The sequence below is a fragment of the Rhinopithecus roxellana genome, chromosome 15 (assembly GCF_007565055.1).
Source record: "Rhinopithecus roxellana isolate Shanxi Qingling chromosome 15, ASM756505v1, whole genome shotgun sequence".
NCBI lineage: Eukaryota > Metazoa > Chordata > Mammalia > Primates > Cercopithecidae > Rhinopithecus > Rhinopithecus roxellana.
This window is the reverse complement of record NC_044563.1, coordinates 8745308-8758670: the sequence shown is the minus strand read 5'-3', so window position 1 is coordinate 8758670 and position 13363 is coordinate 8745308. Positions and strand designations below refer to the sequence as shown.

Below are 13363 nucleotides of genomic sequence, written 5' to 3'. Positions count from 1 at the left end.
ATCACTTGAGCCCAGGAAGCAGAGGTTGCAGTGGGCCGAGATCACACTACTGCACTCCAACCAGGGTGACGGAACAAGACCCTGTCTCAAAGAAAAAAAAAAAAAAAGAAAGAAAAAAGGTTAGTGGGGGGTGGGGCAAGGGGACAGCTGTAAACAATTTTCCTAAGTTTTTCCAAGTATAAAAACATGCTTAACTGGACTGTTCCCTATCCAGTATTACAGCTGAGAAGCAGAGACTCAGAGAAGTTAGGAGAGTGTTCTAAGGCTACACAGATTATGACGGCTAAATGGGAGGAGAGCCCAATTCTTCTGACTCCCAGGCCAGGCATTTTTCCTTCACTTCACATGTCACCTGATGAGGTTTTCCTGCTGGCGTTTGGAGAGACAGCTGATGGCCCACAGTTGAGGAGGGTCCCTGTGAACACTATTTGAGTTTGGGTTCCCCCTAAAGCAGACCTGGAGATGGTATTCGGATGAGAGCCAAGAGAAAAAGACCAAGGGGCATTGATGAGCTGGTTACAGCTATAGGCAATTGGCACTTTGTCCTTCTAGGGACCCTCTGAGAGAATGTGGAGCCCATGCCTTGCCTCAGGATTGTCCCCCAAGGATGTGAAGATGCACCAGTAGTTGTCCCTCAGCTTTCGTCCCTCATTGGTGGAGCCTCATCCTGGGCTCTTGGCTCTCTAGCACACCCAGCTGGCCTTGCCATAGTACTGAGCCTGCCTTTCTGCTCGTCTGCAGGCACCAGAAAACTCTTGGGGCAGAGGTGCAGGAGCCATCGGTGGAGGGCTGGGCCAGGGCTCTCACTGGGCCAGGTAAGAACATGCTGTGTCCACGATAAACCACAGTGCACCAGGAGGCAGGAGTCCACCTGAAGCCCCCAGTGGGGTGTGCAGTGCCTTTAATGGGATGAGCTGCTTCGAATTCTCAGGAGCCTGGGCTCCAACAAGCAAGGGTGTGTTCTTGGATGGAGGCACCCTGCATTTTTCCTGAGCTAGGATTCCACTTTCAGGGTTCTGAGAAACAGAACAGAATGGGGGTGTGTTGGAAGCCTATTCTGTAGCCTCAGTTTCCCTTGCACCTGGGAGCTTCCCAAAGGGCAGAATGATCAAACCTGTTTCAAGAGACCCAATTTTGAAGGTTATTAGATGCATGGCCTGAAGGCAAGTCACAGTAGGTTTCTAAGTAGGACAAACTTTCAGAGGCTCAAAATCACGTAATTCACTTTGTTTTTTTAACTTACCTTCTTTTTAAGATCTTTCCGAGGCTGGGTGCAGTGGCTCACGTCTGTAATCTCAGCATTTTGGGAGGCCGAGGTGGGTGGATCATGAGGTCAGGAGTTCCAGACCAGGCTGGCCAACATGGTGAAACCCCGTCTCTACTAAAAATACACAAATCAGCTGGGTGTGGTGGCACGTGCCTGTAATCCCAGCTATTCGGGAGGCTGAGGCGGGAGAATTGCTTGAACCTGGGAGGTGGAGGTTGCAGGGAGCTGAGATCACGCCACTGCACTCCAGCCTGGAAGACAGAGCAAGACTCCATCTTTAAAAAAAAAAAAAAAAGAAAATCTTTCCATCTTAGCACCTAGTGAGCACATTTGCTTTTTCCTTTTACAGCTGTACATTGTGTGGATGCCGCATAAGCTGTTGAAGCAACCCCTGTGGATGGACTTTTAGGTCATTTCAAATCTTGCTTTTCCACATGATGCTGCAAAGAATCATGTCCTTATATCGTTTTGCACATGTACAAGTGTATCTTTAAGGTAAATTTCCAGAAGTGAAGTTACTGAGCCAAAAGGCATATGGTTTTTTTTTTTTAAATGGAGTTTCACTCTTGTTGCTGAGGCTGGAGGGCAGTGTGGTGATCCCGGCTCACTGCAACCTCCGCCTCCCAGGTTCAAGCAATTCTCCTGCCTCAGCTTCCCAAGTAGCTGGGATTACAGACTTGTGTCACCACACCTGGCTAATTTTGTATTTTTCTTGTTGTTGTTTTGAGACGGAGTCTCACTCTGTTACCCAGGCTGGAGTGCAGTGGTGCGATCTTGGCTCACTGCCAGCTCCCCTCCTGAGTTCATGCCATTCTCCTGCCTCAGCCTCCCTACTAATGGGACTACAAGCTCCCACCACCACAACTAGCTAATTTTTTGTATTTTTCGTAGAGGCCCTGTTTCACCGTGTTAGCCAGGATGGTCTCGATCTCCTGACCTCGTGATCCGCCAACCTTGGCCTCCCAAAGTGCTGGGATTACAGGCGTGAGCCACCGTGCCCGGACTAATTTTGTAGTTTTAGTAGAGAAGGGGTTTCACCATGTTGGCCTGGCTGGACTCAAACTCCTCACCTCAGGTGATCTGCCTGCCTTGGCCTCACAAAGTGCTGGGATTACAGGCATGAGCCACTGCGCCCGGCCAGCATATCCTTCTTTAATTTTGATAGAAACAGCCACATCATGCTCCTTAGGGTGGTGCCAATTTACACTCCCAGCAATGTGTGGAGTGATCATTTGGGACAGCTGATGATGGATGGGGCAAGAGACCTGTGAGATTAAAATAACACTCCTGGACGAATGTGAATGAGAAGGATGGAAGGAGCTGTGCTTAGACCCCTAAGGCCCTTACAGGAAGATGCATGAAGCGAAGTCCTGAGACTGCAGCAAAGGCTTGTGAATTTATCTTCTCTTGTGGAGCAGCATAGGGAGGATCGAATCGGATACATTGGCGCGGGGCTTTCTGGTCAAATGATCTGTCTGATGAGGAAGCTCTTTAGATGCTGGCTGGGTTCAGGAATCCCAGGTTGGGAATGGAAGAGGTGCTGGGAGAGGCTGAGCAGCAGCTGCTGGGGTTGAGATGGGGAGGAAGGAAGGATAGGGCCAGGCCCAGGAGAACAGATAGCATCCAGGAGAGTCTGAGATCAAGCTCAGCTGAGTTAAAATGAAACAGATCACTTTGCAGCCAGACTTGTCAGAGCCTTTGATTGGGAACTGTAGCTGGTGAACCCTGGGGAAGGGCCTAGAATGTAGCATGTTCCATACTTACTTTGAAACTATGTTTTTCATTGAACATTTCGCTACCAAGCCCAGTCTGAGAAACTGCTCCATTTCCTCTTCGCCTTTCTAGGGCATATATGCTAATGAGCGCACTTAATTCTCTGTCTCACAGCCTCTGCTCAGGGAAGTGGAACACCATTCTGTTTGGTTACAGACGGGGAAACAGACGTGTTCAGTGTCTTGTGCCTGGGACCTTGGGGGAGATTGACTGTTAGTCCTGGTCAGCCAGCGAATCACAGGGGCATCCTGGAAGATTGTGGGGTGTCAGCTTCTTCCACTTCTCCTGTCCATGTCTTGCAGACAACACTGCCCTGTCCTGTCTACTTAGGGACATCGCCATTAGTGTCCACCTCTCCTGACTCTCCTGATTGCTTTCCTTTCCTCATGGTCTCTCTCTCTCTCTCTCTTTTTTTTTTTTTGAGATGGAGTCCTGCTCTGTCGCCCAGGCTAGAGTGCAATGGTGCGATCTCAGCTCACTGCAACCCCCACCTTCCAGGTTCAAGCGATTCTCCTGCCTCAGCCTCCCGAGTAGCTGGGATCACAGGCACGTACCACCAGGCCCAGCTAATTTTTGCATTTTGAGTAGAGACAGGGTTTCATCATGTTGGCCAGGCTGGTCTCAAACTCCTGACCTCAGGTGACCTGTCCGTCTCAGCCTCCCAAAGTGCTGGGATTACAGGCGTGAGCCATTGCGCCCAGCCTTGTCATGATCTCTTATTGGCTTGGGAGAAGTAGGAAGTTGACTCCCATAACTAAGAGCTTCAGTGCCCTATTTTTTCTTTTCTTTTTTTTTTTTTTTGAGATGGAGTCTCTCTGTGTCGCACAGTCTGGAGTACAATGGCATGATCTCAGCTCTCAGTGTCCCTTCTATGAGAAGACAATGAGTCCAGCATTATTGGTCCCCAGGTCTTTTTATGATGTTTCCAGCACAGCCCCCTGCAGCCCTCTGTCTTCCTGGCTCTACCATGATGTGTCCGCTGCTGGGGTCACTATGTTGGGTGCCATCCAAGTGGATGTGGTCATTTTGGTCCCTGCCCTGGCGTTCTAAACCCAGTCATGTGAAGGAAAAAGACCAGCAAAGAGAAGCAGCTCCATAAAACTTACTTCAGCAGGTTGTGTTTTTATTCTACATTATTAGTAAGACAGGGAACAGGGCCAAGACCTCCACACTCCCCTGGGAAGGACAGTCAGGAGAATTAGATACATCTAAAGGGGGCACAGGACGGAGGTCAGATCTTCCTGGGAGGTGGCTGGAAAGACTTGGGCTTAAGCCACGGGAGCCAGGCCGACCTGGTTGTTTGCCCTGTCAAAGACAGTAAAGTACTGGCGGATGAAGACATCACCCAGGATCCAAAGCTCTCCAGATTCGGTGGAGACATCCATGCCCTCGAAGCCGCTGATGCAGCTGTCCTCGCTCTGGAGAAAAGGAGAATAAAAGTGGAGTTGAGACGCCGATTCAGCAGTGACAGGTGCTGGGTGATAAACATCCAGGGCGCCCTGGTGCAGCTGCAAGGCACGTGCAAGGAGGAGCTTCCTGGCTCAGTGTCCAGGGACTCGGCTGTTCTTGGCCTGGAGTCGGCCTGTAGAAGCGGTCCACAGCACGGTTGGTTTCTACGCATTACTGGACATTATCTGGCGTTTCTGGCAGGCACAGGAACCCTGACATCAGCATCAGAGCTAAGGGGCTTGGGGAGAATTCAGCTGGTAGGAAGGAGTGTGAAAACCCTGTCAATACAGCCTTTTCTCATGATTATTGTGATCCCGACCAGGGGCAAACTGGATGAGCTGTTAGCCTTCTTGTCTCAGTAAATCACTGGGCTGCGACTTTGTCTGCACGTCACCTGGGGAGCTTTGAACCCCCACAGCCCCATCCCATTGCTCAGACCTTGTTCTCTCCTAATGTAATCAGAATCACTGGGGGAGCCCAGGCGTCAGTGCTTCTTGTTGAGTAACATCAGTCCACTGGCAAAATCAGTTTTCCACCTGACGTTATAATAATAGAAGGGAGAGTTCTCCTGTGGCTCGTATAGTTAAGATTGGCTACTTGGTAGAGATGGTAGGAGTGTCGGAAGCCCCAGCCTATGGAAATGAGGATTTCCATTTGCCCAACCCTTGGTAGCTCTGATGTGATCAGTCTCACTTGGGTAACCTAACCGCACTCTGAGGGTGGGGAAAGCTGCCATGTCTACATTTTGGATGAGAAAACTGAGGCTGTGATGAGTTTTAGTTTCCTCAGAATCAATGGGCTGGTAATTCAGACCCAGGACTTGGACCCAGGGGTCCAGATAGAATCCTCTTTTCCCTCCATTAGCGTTTGTTTCACTTGTTCCCTTGGGGGGCTGTATCCGAGTTCTTATTCCTGCGTTTGTTTTTAATCTATTCCTTCTCTCTGGAGCTGTCTAGGGCAGATGTTCGTCTGCCTCTGCCTCTCGGCTTCAGCTCGTGGAAGCCCACTTTCCCTCTGCAGAGGGGACTCTGTGGCCACATTCTGTGTGGGCCCCTCTAGTGGATGCTCCAGAGCCCCCTCACCTTCAGGATGTAGGCACTGGGTGGCAAAGGGTACTGGACTCCGTTAATGGTGAAGATGATGTCGGGCAGGCTGCTGATGGCTGAGCAGCTGACCACCATCTGGAAAGAGTGAGGTGAGAAAAGTTAGCAGGGTTTTCATCCCATCTGCCTGGCACACCCACTACTTGAGCGTAGAACAGAGCAGTCGGGGCTGGACTCACCTCGCCGAGTAAGTTCTCACTGGCTCCGATGTCGCTCTGGATGTTGGCAATGGGGCTGGTTGGGCCCGTCAGCAGAGAGGTGCCGGTGTCAACAATGGCCTGGCAGCCCTCAGCGCAGGCGATGGTCTTTCCGTTCATAGTGATGCTGAGGGCAAGAAGCAAGTGAAGGTCCCTGAGCCCTCAGGGGTACATCTCTCCAAGGGGGAAACAGGAGGTGACCCCAGACCTTTCTTTCCCACCCGTCCATTGGCCAATGCGTGAAGTTTCTGTTTGCTTCGTTCACACACTCATTCATCCTGCATTCATTTACCCAACAAATATTTTGGAAGTGCCTACTCTCTGCCAGGCATGGGAAACGCAAAGCTAAACCAGACCGCCTCACAGTTCCAGGCTGCAGGGAGCTCCTGGCCTAGCTGTCAAGATAAGTTATGGTGGCAGAAGGGCAGGATGATAAGCCAGGCATGCGGCAGGGAACAAAACAGGGTCCAGGGTGAGAGGCAGTGGAGGGAAGCATCCAGGGGAGCAGACACCCAGGGATGCCAGGCAGGTGAAGAGAGGAGGACATCAATAGGGGATGGTATGTGGGGAGGGACAGAGACCAGGGGCTGGGGCAGGAGTTGAAGAAACTGGTGAAATTCTAGCCTGGCTGGGCAGACATGAGGTGATCAATGTGTCCTGGTTTGCCTGCGTTGGTCCCAGCTTTAGTACTGAAAGTCTGTCCTGGGAAATTGTTCACTCTTGAGAAATGACTTCACACAATTTCTCAGCCATTTTGCCCTACTTCTAGACTGAAAGTGACACATTTCCTCGAGTGGGAGGAGCGTGTGCTGGTTCACAGGCGGGTGCGTCGCCCAGCTTTCCCCAGGGATGCTGGGGATTGTCCTTCCTCCATGACTATTAGGAAAGTGGCTATCTGACCCTTGCAGAGTCTCAGCTTCCCAGACAGCTCTTCCCTCCTCCGCCAGGGAGGTGTCTTTCTAGGGGTCTTTCTGGCTTGGCCAATTTCCATCTTCCCCCTGGAGTGTGTTCCCCTGTGTCAACTGTTCTCAGGGGGATTCTGGAAAGCTGGTTAGCTGTGAATCCATAAGGACATGGGATCTGGGGCCCAGGCCTGGATGCTGCCCGTCCGTGGCAGTCTCACCTGTCCACGGAGATCTGCCAGTAACCCTCGACAGAAACAGGCACCCAGTTGAGACTTCCAGTGTAGTAAGAAGAGTCAATGCCACCAAATATCACCACGCTGCCACTCTTGTCATCGCTGTGGAAAGTGAGGGAAGAAGACATGAATTTCTCTGTTCGTTCATTTGTGTGAACATCTGCTGTTGGCTCCTCAGAGCTTCCCTTGACTGGGCACTTGGCAGGCTGTCCTGGGGTGTGACAAGTGTGGTTTCTTGTCCTCTTAGGCCAGGGCCCACGCAGTGGACACTGTCACTGTTATTTCCACTTACCATGAGGACACTGAGCCTGAGGGAGGTGAGGCCACCTGCCCAAGGTCACACAGCGGGGGAGTGGTGGAACTACGTTTGGAAGAACACAGGCCTTTTAGGTTGAGTGTGTGGTTTCCACCGTGGTACTCACTCTAGTTGCCATGGGGACCCCAGGGCTGTGAATGGGTGACAGTGCCGGCTCTTAAGGACTTGATGGTGGAGATCACTTGTTCTTAGCTGGGAGAAGTTTCACCCCCAGGGGAATGTATTTTTTAGTAGAAACGGGGTTTTGCCACTTTGGCCAGGCTGGTCTTGAACTCCTGACTTGCGGTGATCCTACCGTCTCAGATGCCCAAAGTACTGGGATTACAGGCATGAGCCACTGCGCCTGCCCAAGTGTATTTACTTTCAATGGCATCTTTGGGAGCCAAGGATGAGGGAACTGGCACTGGGGGCCAAATGGCTGATGACATTTGAGTTGTGCACATCAAGGAACAAAGACACTGTTAAATAAGATGGAGTGCACATGGCCCGTCAGAGAGAGACTTGGCACTATCACTCTCCAAAGACACATTTCTCCACCCAGACATTGACTTTCCAAATCCCTTGCTTCCCAAGACCCTCTCCATCGCAGCCAGCCTTGGACAGCTCCTGCTGGGCCAGAACACTGTGACCTCTGGAGGGGAGGTGGGAGGAGGCCCCCTCCACCCAACTTACGCGCTTAGGTAGACAGAGAAGAGGTCCTGAGAAACCAGGCCCTGGTTCCAGATGTTGTCAAAGACGGGTGTGGCCCCGGAGGAGGAAATGCTGGGGTAGGCCAGCCCCAGGATGCCATCGAAGGGAGCGAAATACAGGAAGAAGCCGGGTTCGCTCTCGCTCAAGCCGAAGATCTGATTGGTGTCCGAGATGCCTCCAACCTGGGTGGGGGAACCGAGATGATGTTCACCATCTGGTCATGTTCACTGAGCTCTGGGTGCCAGCCTCAGGCCTACAGCTGCCCTGGTTCATCCCATGCAGGACTTGGCTTCCAGGGCATCAGCCCGGAAGGAGGGGAGAGGGACTGTCTCCTGGAATGCTCGTTCCTCTGCTGGAGGTAACCATGGCAGCTGATCTGCAGATGGCCACGGTCTGTGACTCAGTGTGAGATTTTGCTGGAGAACAGATTCACTGTGTGTTTGTGTTACTGATGAACCAATGCAAAGCAGACCCCGGGCAAATCAGGGCCTTTGACCCCTGCCATGCCCCAAAAGTAGCAGAGAGGGTTTGTGGAGATTTCCTGACGTGGGGGGTCTGCAGGTCGGGAGGAGCAGGAAGAGGAGGAGGTGCTAGTAGAGAATTGAGCCTTTCCTGACTGTCTCCCCACCCTCCATAACATTTTGCTTGGATTGAGCTGAGGCTGGCTTATGGCTCCCGGTAGCCCACCCTTTTACTCACTGCCACCCGAGCTAGCAATGTCTGTGACATCTCTGTTGCTTCTCCCCCACCCCGCACCCCCAATCAGGTTACTTTTGTGATCACTGAGACTCATCTTGCTGGAATAAGCTTATTGTGGGGGTGCCTGATGGTGGGATGCAGCGGCAGCCTGCAGGCGCCCACCTTGACAGTGTCGTATCCGAGGATGCCTGTCATGCTGCCGGTGCCGTAGGTGATGGAGACTGTCTTGCTGGTGGCCCGGTATGTGGAGGAGTCCTGAGGGTTGAAGAGGTTGTGGTCGCCTACAAGGGCAAGCGGTGATTGTCAGTCTCTGAGAGCTGGGTGAAGGTCACGGGCTGGGATGTCTTCCTGGGATGGGGTGCCCTGGCCCCAGGAAGGGCTCTGGAGGTGAGCAGTGACCTTTCCCCCTAGACCCTTGGACCCCAAGAGACGCCAGGTTCTGTCCTGTCACATTGAACTACTGGGACCCTTCACTGATGGCAGGTCTCCAGCCAACCCCAAGGCCCTCCTAGGGACCCCCCCCCAGGCCAACATTGAGCCGACCAGGCCCTTGGCTGCCCAGTGATGAGTGCTTTCACCCTCCAGCCCCTGGCCAGTGCTCCTGCTACGACGTGGAAGAAGCCAGAGGCACCTCATCTTTATTAAAACTCAGGTGAAAACATTAGAAGAGGAAGGAACCCGCAACACACCTTGTTCATGACTTCCAAAGACAAGCTCTCTTTCATGAGCAAACCAATCATTTTTTACATTTTGTTGTTCTTAAAAAAACGAGCTCAGCACTCATCTCCAGCGTGTCCTAGCCAGGCTTTGGAGCCATTTTCTCACACACACTGGACTCTTTCCTGGTGGGCTATTCTACAGCCCTTTGGCCCTGTCTCGCTTTGGGCCCCTACACTTCCTCTCCCAGGCTGTGGTTATTTTGGAGAGCTTCTCTCTGCCCTCAGACTGGAAAGTCTTTGACCGCAGGGATCATATCACTCATCCCTTTGGCCAATGGAGCACCTGCGCCCAGTGCTTGGCACGTAGTAGGTGCTCAATAAATGCCTGTTGAGTGGCTCCAGCAGGTTTGAGGTGGGAGCTGTCTGAAGCCCACGGGTGTCCAGGGTTCCCCAGGGTCAGCTGGTGTTGGGGAGCGAGAGTGGGTTGGGGCGGGCTGGGAACTTACTGCAGGCGAAACTGGAGCAGTAGACTGAGGGCACCCACAGGTTGGAGGATCCGGTGTCAAAGACGACGGTGAAATTCTGGGCAGGGGTTCCGATGCCGATAGTGCCGAAGTACTCCGTCTGCCGAGGCCGGGACAGGGCAGTTCATAGACCGAGGTCTCTCTGTTGGGGCCTCCCTAGGGGCTGTCTCTGGGTCATCTCCTCAGTCCGTCTCTCTACCTTTTCCTTCCCTCCTCACAGTTCTTGTCATTCCTTCCCAGCCACTGCCTTCATCCCTGAAAGCCCAGTCCTGGTGTCCCTTCCTCCTTGAAGTCTTCCCTGTTTGGTCCCCAATTTACCCTCTGTTCTCTCCTAAGCACCACAAGCACCTAACAGTCTCCTGCTCCCTCTTCAGCTGTTGTCTTGTCTGTCACAGTCTTCCCATCCGTGTAGCATATGTTCTCAGAGGATGGGGATGGAACCTTCTAGCACTGGGCAAATGACAGCTTAAGTGCTTATGCCTTAAATTTTTTATCAGAAGCTCAGCAAGCCACCAAAAGATGGAAACTCGGCCTGTTTTCTTATTTCTAAATCTAGATGTGTGAGCAGGTTGCAAGAAAGGCATTGCCAGTATTTTTCTTCTTCTTTTTTTTTTGAGGCAAGTCTCGCTTGGTTGTCCAGGCTGGAGTGCAGTGGCACAGTCGCCACTCACTGCAGCCTCCGTCTCCTGGGTTCCAGTGATTCTCCTGCCTCAGCCTCCCAAGTAGCTGGGATGACAGGTGTGTGCCATCACGCCCGGCTAATTTTAGTATTTGTAGTAGTGACAGGGTTTCACCATGTTTCCAGCCTGGTCTCGAACTCCTGACCTCAAGTGATCCACCCACCTCAGCCAACAAACCAGTACTTTTCTTCTGAGTGGCAGCATTTTCCCCCCTTGCCAGCTCTGTTCCCGCCACACTGGTCTGCTTGCTGTTCCTTGGTGATGACCAGTCCCTCCTGCCCTAGGGCCTTTGCACTGGCTATTCCTTGTGCTAGGAAAATGTTTATTCTAGATCTTTCTTTGGTTGATCCTTTTTTCAAAAGTCAATCATTCAGGTCTCTAGTCAAATGTCCCCTCTGCCAACAGGCCTTCCATGACCACTTTATCTAAATTTGCCCCCTCTCTATCTTCTTTTTCCTCATACTCCAATTAATTAATTGTCTTGGCCCTCATCATTACCTGAAGTTATCTTATATGCTTGTTTATTTGTCATCCTCTTTAGAATATAAGCTCCAGGAACTTTGCTTATTCTCCATTGTTCTGGCAACTTGCATAGCCTCTGGCACATAGAGAGGTGCCAATATTTGTTAAATATTTGTTAACTAAATAAATGCGCTGACTAAGCCTCTTACCAAGGGTCTGCCAGACCCCATGCTAAGCACTCCAGAAAACATGATTGCGTTAATTCCTGGCAACAACCTCTGTTGGTAGATATTAGTGGTTCTGTTTTCCAGACCAAGAAACAGGCTCAGAGGATTTAAATGACTTGGCCAAGGTCCTGTGGCTTAGAGGCGCTAGAACCCACATTTGCACCAGGTCTGCTGGATGGCAGAGGCCAATCTCTGAACCACAGGCATGACTGCTCTGTGCCCTCTGCCCTGTGCCAGGCACAGAGGGGACATACGATATCTGTGAGAAGGCAGGGTGTTTGCTATCGGGTGTCAAATAATCAAGTCAGAGTGATCTTTCTGAAACTCGGATCTGATTTTGTCACCCCCTGTCTGAGATAAATCAGTGGCAGTTAGGATGGAGCCTCTCTCCGTCCACCCCTCGGCTCCTCGGCCCGCAGTGTGCAGCACCTTCTTCCCTCCCTCTCGGCTCTCCTTCAGATACCCTGTGCTTCCGCCTGCACAGGGTTCGGCACAAGTGATCAGGCTGTGTGGAGTTCTGTCTTCTTCTCTTGGAAATTCCTGCTCTTCCTGCATGGCTCCAGGGAGGGTCCCTGCCCATGTGGCAGACTCTCGCAGTGTGACACCTTCACTCTTTAGTCCTCCTGCTGCCTGTTCTTTTCATTGGTTTGCAGGACTCCTTGATTACTGTCTTTCTCTCCTCGGCTAAGACTTTGCTCACCGCTGCTTCCCCCTGAGCCCAGCACAGGCCCTGACATGTAACGAGGCGCTCAGAAGAAATAAACGTTGCATGAACGAGTGAAGGAATGAATGAATGAACAAAAAGCAACAGCTCTGAGTGTGAGCTTTCCTGCCTGCCCCGGGCCACTGACACCTAGGGGGCAGACCCTGGGTCACTGCCTAGAGTCTCAGAGCCCTGGCCCGTCCTCCAAGACCCCAGGGAAACTCTCTTTCCTGCCAGCCAAGTCCTCAGAACCGGCCCCGCCGCTTGCCCACACACTCACATCCAGGTAGTTCTCCAGGGGCTGTTCGTGTATCAGGGTGGGCGCCTCCCCCTGGGGGAAATACTTCTTGGCTGGGTTGAGGTTATGCTTCTTCAGGAAGTCCTTGAGCAGGCCATGCTTGGACAGGTTGTGCCTCAAGGACTTCTTTCTGACAAGGGGGACCCTGTGGTTTGGAGGAGGAAGAGGAATTAGGCAAGGATTCTGCTCACCGGGTGCTGTGGCAGCCCCAGAAGGGAAGGGAAACTGGTCTAAGAGAGGAAGAAGGAAGGAAGGGAGACGCTCCCACTTCTGCGCAATAATGGAAAGAAGTTCAGCTGCCCAGTGATGGAGCTTGCACCCAACCCAGGCTGGACTCTTAACCAGCTGGTCTAAGAGAGGAAGATGGAAGGAAGGGAGGACCTGCCACTTCCGTGTAATAATGCAAAGAAGTTAAGTTGACTAGGGCCGGAGCTGGGAACCAGACTCAGGCTGGGCCCGAGTTTTAACCAGGTCTGCAGAGCTGACGGAGAGAGAGGCAGAAAAGGGGGATGGAGACAGCCGAAGACAGAGAGAAAAAACAGGGAAGAAGGAAGACACAGGAGTAAAGAAGGGTGATGTGGGAGGCCGCCGTCTTCACACCCATGCCACCCGGACTCACTTGTAGATGATGCACTCAGAGAGCGCCACCAGACCCAGCAGCAGCAGCCACTTCATGGTTCTTCCCGGGTCCTAACTCCAGGGAGAAGCAAGATGGGAGGAAGGTGCAGAGCAGCAGCATGAGCTGCCCCTTATATACAACTTGAGTTCTGCCTTATCGTTTTCTGAAAGTCACCGTTCCCCTGATCCCAAACAGAAAAGCTCCTGATAAGATTGTCACTGCCCGGAGCCAAGTTCTGAGACTGTTCCAGCTGAGGCACTTTCCATTGTAACCTTGTGCCATTGTGGGGGTTTGGGGGTTGCCATGGGGCTGGACCCGGAGGGAGAGAGAGGAGCAATGGCATGGAGGCTTAGTTTTTCTTTTCTTTTCCTTTTCCTTCCTTCCCTTCCTAACTTCCTTCCTTTCTTTCTTCCTTCCTTCCTTCCTTCCTTCCTTCCTTCCTTCCTTCCTTCCTTCCTTCCTCCCTCCCTCCCTCCCTCCCTCCCTCCTTCCCTTCTTTCCTTCCTTCCTTCCTTCCTTCCTTCCTTCCTTCCTTCCTTCCTTCCTTCCTTCCTTCCTT

General features: G+C 52.1%; 2 protein-coding genes across 2 annotated transcripts in view; one reads left to right on the top strand and one right to left on the bottom strand.

Annotated features, from left to right (window-relative positions):
• Window positions 1-1739, top strand: part of VWCE (von Willebrand factor C and EGF domains) — a 45976-nt gene extending 44237 nt beyond the window's left edge. Inside the window, exons 21-22 of the mRNA XM_030919025.1 lie at window positions 742-815; window positions 1617-1739. Of these exons, the coding sequence (XP_030774885.1) occupies window positions 742-815; window positions 1617-1642 (100 nt within the window). The 3' untranslated portion in view covers window positions 1643-1739. The remainder of the gene's footprint in view (window positions 1-741; window positions 816-1616) is intronic.
• A 2316-nt stretch (window positions 1740-4055) lies between these two features.
• Window positions 4056-12860, bottom strand: LOC104679397 (pepsin A-4). The gene is made up of 9 exons (XM_030917891.1): window positions 12805-12860; window positions 12168-12330; window positions 9798-9915; window positions 8795-8913; window positions 7916-8115; window positions 6913-7029; window positions 5772-5916; window positions 5572-5670; window positions 4056-4458 (listed from the first exon to the last, which is right to left on the bottom strand). The coding sequence occupies exons 1-9, from the start codon at window positions 12858-12860 to the stop codon at window positions 4309-4311; spliced, it is 1167 nt and encodes a 388-aa protein (XP_030773751.1). The 3' UTR covers window positions 4056-4308.
• Window positions 12861-13363: the final 503 nt, after the last annotated feature.